The sequence below is a fragment of the Elephantulus edwardii genome, unplaced genomic scaffold (genome assembly GCF_000299155.1).
Source record: "Elephantulus edwardii isolate Elephantulus edwardi_28Jun2011 unplaced genomic scaffold, EleEdw1.0 scaffold00126, whole genome shotgun sequence".
In the NCBI taxonomy this organism is placed as follows: Eukaryota; Metazoa; Chordata; class Mammalia; order Macroscelidea; family Macroscelididae; genus Elephantulus; species Elephantulus edwardii.
The window spans coordinates 5991867-5999984 of record NW_006399876.1 but is presented as its reverse complement, the minus strand read 5'-3'; the positions used below and the strand labels follow the sequence as shown (position 1 = coordinate 5999984).

Sequence of the window (8118 nt, the reverse complement as noted above, 5' to 3'; positions counted from 1 at the left end):
AGCAATAAATTTAGGGGATGGTAGGAGTAGGATGGAACAAAAGATGGGTGTATTTTAGGGTTTCAAGTTCATGAACTTCTCCATTTCTGCTGTATAATTACCCAGCTCAGGCCACTTCTCTGAGACTCAGAGTCTTCACTGAGGGGCTTTAATCCTGCCTTGGCCCCGTCATATCTCTATTTGGATTAGTTGTGATAACAGAAGACACGCAAGAGAAGTTACTATGCCCAGCAAAGTAAGAGCCAAGATGTGATCAAGTCCCCTGGAAGGTGACTAACGTGCCACTCGTGTCACGTGGGCTCTGAGGCTCATGGTTGCAACTGAGTAGACACTGGGTGAGACACTTGAGTCAGAATGACTGTGACCTAGAATGGTCTCTGTAAGATGTGGAATCAGCTTGTAGAAAGCAATTTAGTCCTTGTTCCAACTTTTTTTGTTGTTGTTGTTCCAACTTTTTTGCAGCTGAACCAGACCTGAGGATAATGAGCCTGGATTGGCCGGACCAAGAAGGACCAGGAGGCATGACATCATCTACCAAAACCACACAGTAGGTACAATAAGAGGGTATGAATCAGACACACAGAAAATTAACTGGATTCTGAGAACATCTACTCTTTGGAGCGTGGTACATTTCCTTGGAACACGAAAGCTCTGCATTAGGAATTCTCACAGACCACACCCAGTGCGTCTCTTTGTTGCATCTTGTGGATGTTCTACCAGAGGTGTACTCCCAAGTATGATGCAGTCGGCATGAAATCCTGACTCCTCCCGCACATTATCAGACCCAAGGATAAGGGGTTGAAGTTCCTGAAGTTTACTGAAAGCGAAGAGCCTGGATTGAAGGGGTGGCGGAGAGACAACAGTCCTGGGCAGAAAGGACTCATCCTGCAGCCCTTTCATCAGGTCTCTGAACAGATGGCCATGTCTCTTCTGAAGGCTCAACCAGGGTAAGTTCTGCTCCCATCCTCGGAGCTGCAGGCAGGACGCTGTTCCTTGCAGATTCTTGGACTGATGACTATTGGTCAGAGTCCTCCATTATATCCTTGCTGTATGGACCATAAAGCATGGTGGTTGTTGTTGGAACCCACTCTTGATTCTTAGTGGATGTTCAGAGTCAGTTAATCACACGGGAGGATGGTTCATGGTAAAATCAGCAATCGAGAGGACCTTGGAGATCAGACACCCTGGTGGTGTGCTGGACACTTGTCCTGCTGGCTCATGTCCTGTTCATAGACCACCCGAGAGTCTCAGCTCTATGGTTTATTGCTCCGTGTTCCCTTTATCAATGTCTCTTCTGCTGTCTATCTTCATGACAACCTGGTTCATCACCTTAAAGGGTGTACAAAGGGGAAGTTTCAACCACATTTTACTCTGGTCTTGAAGAGCTCATAACTAAACATCAAGAAGATTCTTGAATTAGAGTAGAAAGGAGTTGTTCAGATTTTATTCCATATGACTTTTCTTTACTATTTATTGTAGCAACTGGTGGATTTGAACCATGTGCCTTCAAGATTGCAGTGCTGGTTCTTACCATTATGCTACTAGAGCTTGGACAGAAGCGGTTGAGATCTGTTATTTTTTTCAGTGAATGATATCTATTTTTTCCCCTAATAAAATATTTCCTATATTATCATTTAGTTCTTTAACAAAATCTAAGGAACAAGAAGTGTTTAGAAGTGAACACATTCTCTGATTTTTCTCTAAAATTACTTGATAACCACTTTTTTCTCTTCAAGGGGTTTGTTATTGTTGTTGTTACGTGCCGTCGAGTCGCTTGCGACTCACAGCGACCCTATGTACAACAGCTCTAAACTCTGCTCTGTTCTGTGCCTGTCGCACTGTCTCTGACACTCCCATTCTGATTACCCCAGTCACTGAATCAATCCACCTCATAGAGGGCCTTCCCCTCCTGCACTGTCCCTCCAGCCTCCCAAGCATGATGTCCTTCTCCAAGGACCGGTCTCTCCTTATAACATGTCCAAAGTATGTCAGACAAAGCCCCAGAATCCCTGCCTCCAAGGAGTCGCCTGGTTTGACCCTCTCCAGGATGAATCTGTTTGTTTTCCTAGCAGTCCATGGTACCTCAATACTCTTCTCCAGCACCACAGCTCAAAGGCATCAATTCTCCTTCTATCCTCCTAGGTCATTGTCCAACTCTCTGATGCATAATAAGTGATTGCAAAGATCATGGCCTGTATCAGATGCACCTTAGTCTCCAGAGAGACACCATTGCTCTTTAGTACTTTGGAGAGGTCCCTAACAGCAGACTTTCCCATGGCAATACGTCTTTTAATTTTAGGAAAAAGAAACATGATGGTCGTTACCTGGGAAATCTCCAGTACTTGGTGCCCAGAGTGCTGGCCACCCCAGGGCAGTTTGTGAGTAGCGAGGCCAGAATTTGTACTGTATTAGGAGTCATCTTAAAAGGGAAAAATAGAACTACAAATATAAAGTAATTATAACAATGAATATCACTTAGAGGTAAAAAACCGAAAGAAATTACATATTTTACATTAATTTTATTTTACTGGTGCCAAAAATGTTGACTGTGGAGCCAAGCAAACTAAAGCTGTGAACAATCTCAATCTTTTCACCTTCCATCCTGATGCTGCCAATTGGCCCAGTGGTGAGAAACTTTGTCTTCTTGACATTGAGCCCCCGGAATAGATGGTATACCAATTGACATATTTCAGCTGACAGATGCTGCCCTGGGTGTACTCACCAATTTGTGCCAAGAAATCTGGAGAACAACCACTTGGCCAACTGACTGGAAGAGATCTATATTTGTTCCCGTTCCAAAGAAGGGTGACCCAACTGATTGTGGAAACTATAGAACAATCTCACTGATTTCACATGCAAGCAAGATTCTACTGAAGATTATCCGAAAACAACTGGAACAGCACATCAGCAGAGAATTGCCAGAAGTCCAGGCTGGGTTTAGAAGGGGTCGTGGTACTAGGGATATTGTAGCTGATGTTAGATGGATCTTGGCTGAAAGCAGGGAATACCAGAGGAATGTCTATCTGTGTTTCATTGACTGTGCAAAGACGTTTGACTGTGTGGATCAAGGGGTTTATCATCTAGTAAATGTTTGAGTTATTTTGCTGAATATATTAAAAATTAAGTATAGTTGTAGGTAGAAAGGGCTGTCAGAAGCCCAAACTAATTCACAAGAGAATGTAGAAAAAGTGAAATTACTATGGATGTCAGATGAATCTTGTCTGAAAAGTGGAAAATATCAGAAGGATGTTTACCTGTCTTCTATTAACATCTATGTGGTCATTTGACCATGCGCGAGAACTGGGGATCATTAGAAACAGCTTAGGTTTCTTACGTTCGAGTGCTGGGAACACTCTGAAGTTTATTCCTCTGAGGTGTTATTAGATTCTAACTCCTATATTATTTCTAACATTGGCCATCTTCTCTCCCTAAGGCACTCCCTGCTTCTCTGGTTTGACTCCTGTTGCTATAATCACATGGAACTACTGAGTTACACTATAGTGAGATGGTTTTTAAGAAACAAAAGGGACAACTCAGCAACGGACCCAGAACCATGTTTATTACAGCACTATGTATAATAGCAAAGAGCTGGATACAATACAAGAGCCAATCAAGAGAGGAGTCACTGAAGAAATTATGGAACATTCACATAATAGTATTATAAATTACTAAAAAGCTAACAAGAATTAATAAGGTGCAACAAAAAATGGTGAGAAAAAATTCTGCTGACATGTCAATCACAAAAGGGCAATTATGATATGGCTCGTAATAGGAAACAAAAAACCCCTCAAGAAACAGTTTACACATAGGAAGAATCAATTTGGAGGGCTAATAGAAGCGAAAATCAAGGGAGAAAAGAACAAAAACATTCAATATATGGTAAAAGTGAAATAAAATTACTTTGGTAAAGTGAAAAAAACTAACAGCTTAATCATATCTTTACAGCTCAGTAATATTTTCACGTGTATTTTTCAGCAATCAATTGAGGGCTGATTGGTATGACAATAAAAGAAATATTTTCAGTTGAAAAATGGAGATATATATATAATTTCCACCACAAAAAGTGAGTTGGCTTACACTGCACATCACTTTTAAGTTCAAAGTATTTTCTTTTCAGTCAAAAGCAAAAAACAAAAAAAGGAAAGGAAAAAGAAACATTATGGTCGTTACCTAGGAAATCTCAGGTACTGTACGGTGCCCAGAGTGCTGGCCACCCAGGGCGGTTCGTGAGTAGCAAGGCCAGAATTTGTACTGTATTAGGAGTCATCTTAAAGGGGGGGGGGAATAGAACTACAAATGTAAAGTAATTATAACAATGAAAATCACTTAGAGTTAAAAAACTAAAAGAAATTACATATTTTACATATTTTAGCAAAACAACAACTACAACTAATGTCACCAAATGCACTGTCAACCCAGGGATCACTGGTTTGAATCCAGCAGCTTCTTCAAGAGGAGAGATGGGCAATCTCCTGTCTAATTTTATATTCCTTTTAAGCAGTTCTTTCCTTCATCTGTTCCATTGTCATGTTCATTATTTATCCACTCTTATCCTATTCTCCACCAAACCCACACCCATGTCAATCCTGCTTTATAACAGTGGTGCCATGCAGTATTTGTCCTTTTGTGACTGAGATGTTTCATTCAGCATAATGTCCTCCTGGTCACCCATGAGGGAAACAACCCAAGTGCCATCTTTTGATTTCTTGACTGCTGTTCATGTGGGTGTTAATTTAAGGAAAATGAAAATGTGGACAACTTCAATCTTTATCGTGATGAGTTCTATCTCACATCAAGAAAATAAAAATCCACATCACTGGACCAGCTGGCAGGTTTGACTCCACGGCACTAACAAAAGTAATATAATTTTATTACTTATAGCTTAGCAAGCCTTTATAATATTTTTCTGTGATTTATATGTATAGCTAGATGACATCTTAAGAAGATTCAATTTTCTAAGGTTTACTGTAGATAGAATAATAGGTAACATGATATGACCATGTCTACATAGTTCACAACACGAAGTTATTTCTACAGTTTCTAGTCAACTCCAGAACTGTGTCTATGGAACAGGAAAGCTGATAGGCTGTGTTTTGCTCATTTCTATCTAAAACAAGAAAGTCAGGTGCACTGTTTACCCTACGTGTGGCACGCTCTTGCGTGTTCCTAGGAAGTGAGGACTTCTGTGCCGTCTTGGGTGGGTGATGCTGAGACGTCTGTAATTCACATATCTAAAGTCCAGAAGAATTATTTACACACTAGCTTCTGTCTCTAGCATTTCCAGTCTTGTTCCTTCTCTACTGCCCACTGTCTGTGCACTTCTGATGACAAAGGCCCCAGGACTTAAGACATGTTTACATGCTGTGACAGTTCTGCACTTTTTCCATGGATCAGATGAGATGACCTAGGGAATTCTGGGAGCATTTCTGGAAGCGTTGCTGGTAATACTGACTTTACCAGGAAGAACTAAAGTATACACAGAAGTGAGTGTCATCTATGGAAATGTGCCCCACTCACTGCCCTGCATAGAAGAGTGTCCACTGTCTCCAGTGCATATACCTGGTCATCAGATTAAAGGGGCTGAACTCTAGCCCTTCCATTCCCCAGCTGTGTACCCTGGACAAAAGATGTGACCTCTCTGAATCCAGGACACAAGATATGACACACATATAAAGGATACTTATTAAACAACTGAATAATTATTAAGAGATTATAAGGAACATGCAAGTCCTGGTTGTTCATCAGAGGAATGAAATAACTGATAAGACTCCCTCAGCTATGTCCCCTCCAGACACATAGTTTGGTGACTAAGCTCTGAATGGAAAACTAGGGCATCCAGGAAACTGGGGGCCTCAGAGCTCACCTCTCCCCAGCCCAGTCCTGAACACCAAAGGGAGAACCTAGGACAGTAGTCCTAGAGGACACTAGGACATAATGCCCAGGAGTCCCTGCTACAATCCAAAGTGCACACTTCCAGGTCACGTGATCAGAGTTCATGGAGTTACATGTAATAAATGACATATGTGCTTCCCTCCCCTTTTCTGAGTATCTGATCTCAGCTGAGCACAACATGGGGTGTCTGTGGGGTACTCTTCAAAAGGGTGGAGTTTCACATTCACTCATAAACACCTGGGAAGTCTGCCTGGGAACAAGCCATGACCAACCAGCCCCTGAAAACCCTGTGAGCCAGCTCTCCTCTGACGCTCAGAGTCACAGCTGACGTGACAGCGACTAGTCCTGGTGCCCAGAAGATGTGCACTAATGAAGTCAAGTGTAGTTCATCTTTCTAGGTAAGCCGTATGAAGGGTCCAGGCTGTCTGCTCTGTGGGAGGTGGGCTTTGATGGGAAGAGCAGGGAAATGGCCTCATCAGGGCAGGTGGAAATGCTTGGGCCACCCAACAGAGTCCACACGGACACTGTGGCAGGGTTAGGGGAGGAGGTGGCTCTGCACATGCTAATCCAGGGACGGGCTCAATTGTGCAGAACCCATGGGTTCCTGGCTCTCAGTTCCTATGTCATTGGTACTTGCAGGGGACATCTCTTTCCTCCCCAACTCAGGGTCCTCCTGCAATGCCCTGCTCAGTATGGCCGTCAGAGGGTCCCACAGGCTATTTCCACTTTCACTTCCCACCAGGAAGTAGATCACGGGGTTGGCACTGCTGCCCAGGGCTGAAGTTAATTGGGTCAAGTTATACAACAGAAAATAATACCAATAAAACTCTTCTAGGATCCTGTCCATGAGCGTCCAGAAGATGCCAAAGGGCAGAGAACAGACCACAAACACCAGGACTGAGACCAGGACGATCACAAACAGCCTGAGGATCGCCGGCGCCACGCACGGGGTCTTCTCAGGGTCTGCACAGAGAGGACCACGCTGGAGAGGATCATAACAGGTGTGAAGACCCCCAGAAAAAGAATTCTAAGGAAGATTAGTATCGTTCCATATTGCTGACTGTGACCATGTGTCGTAACAAAAACAAAGTAAATTATCATTGAGATAACCAGGAGATTCAGCCCCCAGAGCAGGGTACACACCACGGTGGACAGGTGTCGGGGTCTGCGGACCTTGTACCAGATGGGGAAGAGGATGGACAGACAGCGCTGGACGCTGATGGTTGTTAAGAAGCTCAGGCTGGTAATGTATGTACATGCCATCACACTGCTGAAGGCAGCAATTATTACCCAGTTGAAGTGAAAATGTCGGGCATATTCCTTAGAGAACAGGCCGAGGAGGAAGAGGAAGTCAGCCACCGCCAGGTTGAGGACGTAGACCGAGAAGGGGTTCCTTTGCACGCGAAAGCCCAGTAGCCAGATGACCACACCATTGCCCACCATCCCGCACACGCAGGTGAGAAAGGTCAGGATGTGAACCACATGATAGGCTGTGTGCCAAGCGTCCATCCTGGGGCTGCGCTGGGTCAGGTCTGCGGTCTCACTGTGGTTCAGGGTCTGGTTTGTCCCTAAGGAAAGAAGGCAGATCAACATGAATGTCTGCGCTGTGGGAACCAGGCTGTTCCCGCACAACTTCAGGCCCCCCGTGCCCCCGCCGTGTAATGTCCTTTGTGTCTCTCAGTCCAGGTCCTTTGAGCAGCAGCCAACGACTAGGAGGCCTCGTGCCTTCCCACAGCCCTGCCTGCACTCAGCCTCCCTCTGCCCCCAACCCCACCAGGACGGGTGTGAGATTGTTAGACAGACCCTTCATCACGTTAGAATAACTCTCCTATTATTACTTTTATGCTTGTTTCTCAAATCAAAAAGAATATTTGCTCTTCATCAAATCTTTTAGAGTTGTTTGATATTTTTCTCATGTTTTATCAGAGAGGCTGGGCTCTATGAGAAGTGTGGCGTCAAGACTGGTGGAAGATTTATTAACAATCTGCGTTATGCAGATGACACAACCCTGCTTGCTGAAACTGAGGAGGACCTGAAGCACCTGCTGTAGAGGGTCAAGGACTGCAGCCTTCAATATGAACTGAGGCTCAATGTCAAGAAGACAAAGATTCTCACCACTGGGCCAATTGGAAGCATCAGGATGGATGGTGAAGAGATTGAGATTGTTCACAGCTTCAGTTTGCTCGGCTCCACAGCCAACACTCTTGGCACCACCAGGCAGGAAAT

The 8118-nt window shown here is 44.0% G+C and overlaps 1 protein-coding gene across 1 annotated transcript in view; it reads right to left on the bottom strand.

Annotated features, from left to right (window-relative positions):
- Nucleotides 1–6454: 6454 nt before the first annotated feature.
- LOC102874611 (mas-related G-protein coupled receptor member D-like) overlaps nt 6455–8118 on the bottom strand; it is a 5985-nt gene continuing 4321 nt past the window's right edge. Inside the window, exons 3-4 of the mRNA XM_006893388.1 lie at nt 7032–7460; nt 6455–6855 (exon numbers count right to left, since the gene is read on the bottom strand). Of these exons, the coding sequence (XP_006893450.1) occupies nt 6455–6855; nt 7032–7460 (830 nt within the window). The remainder of the gene's footprint in view (nt 6856–7031; nt 7461–8118) is intronic.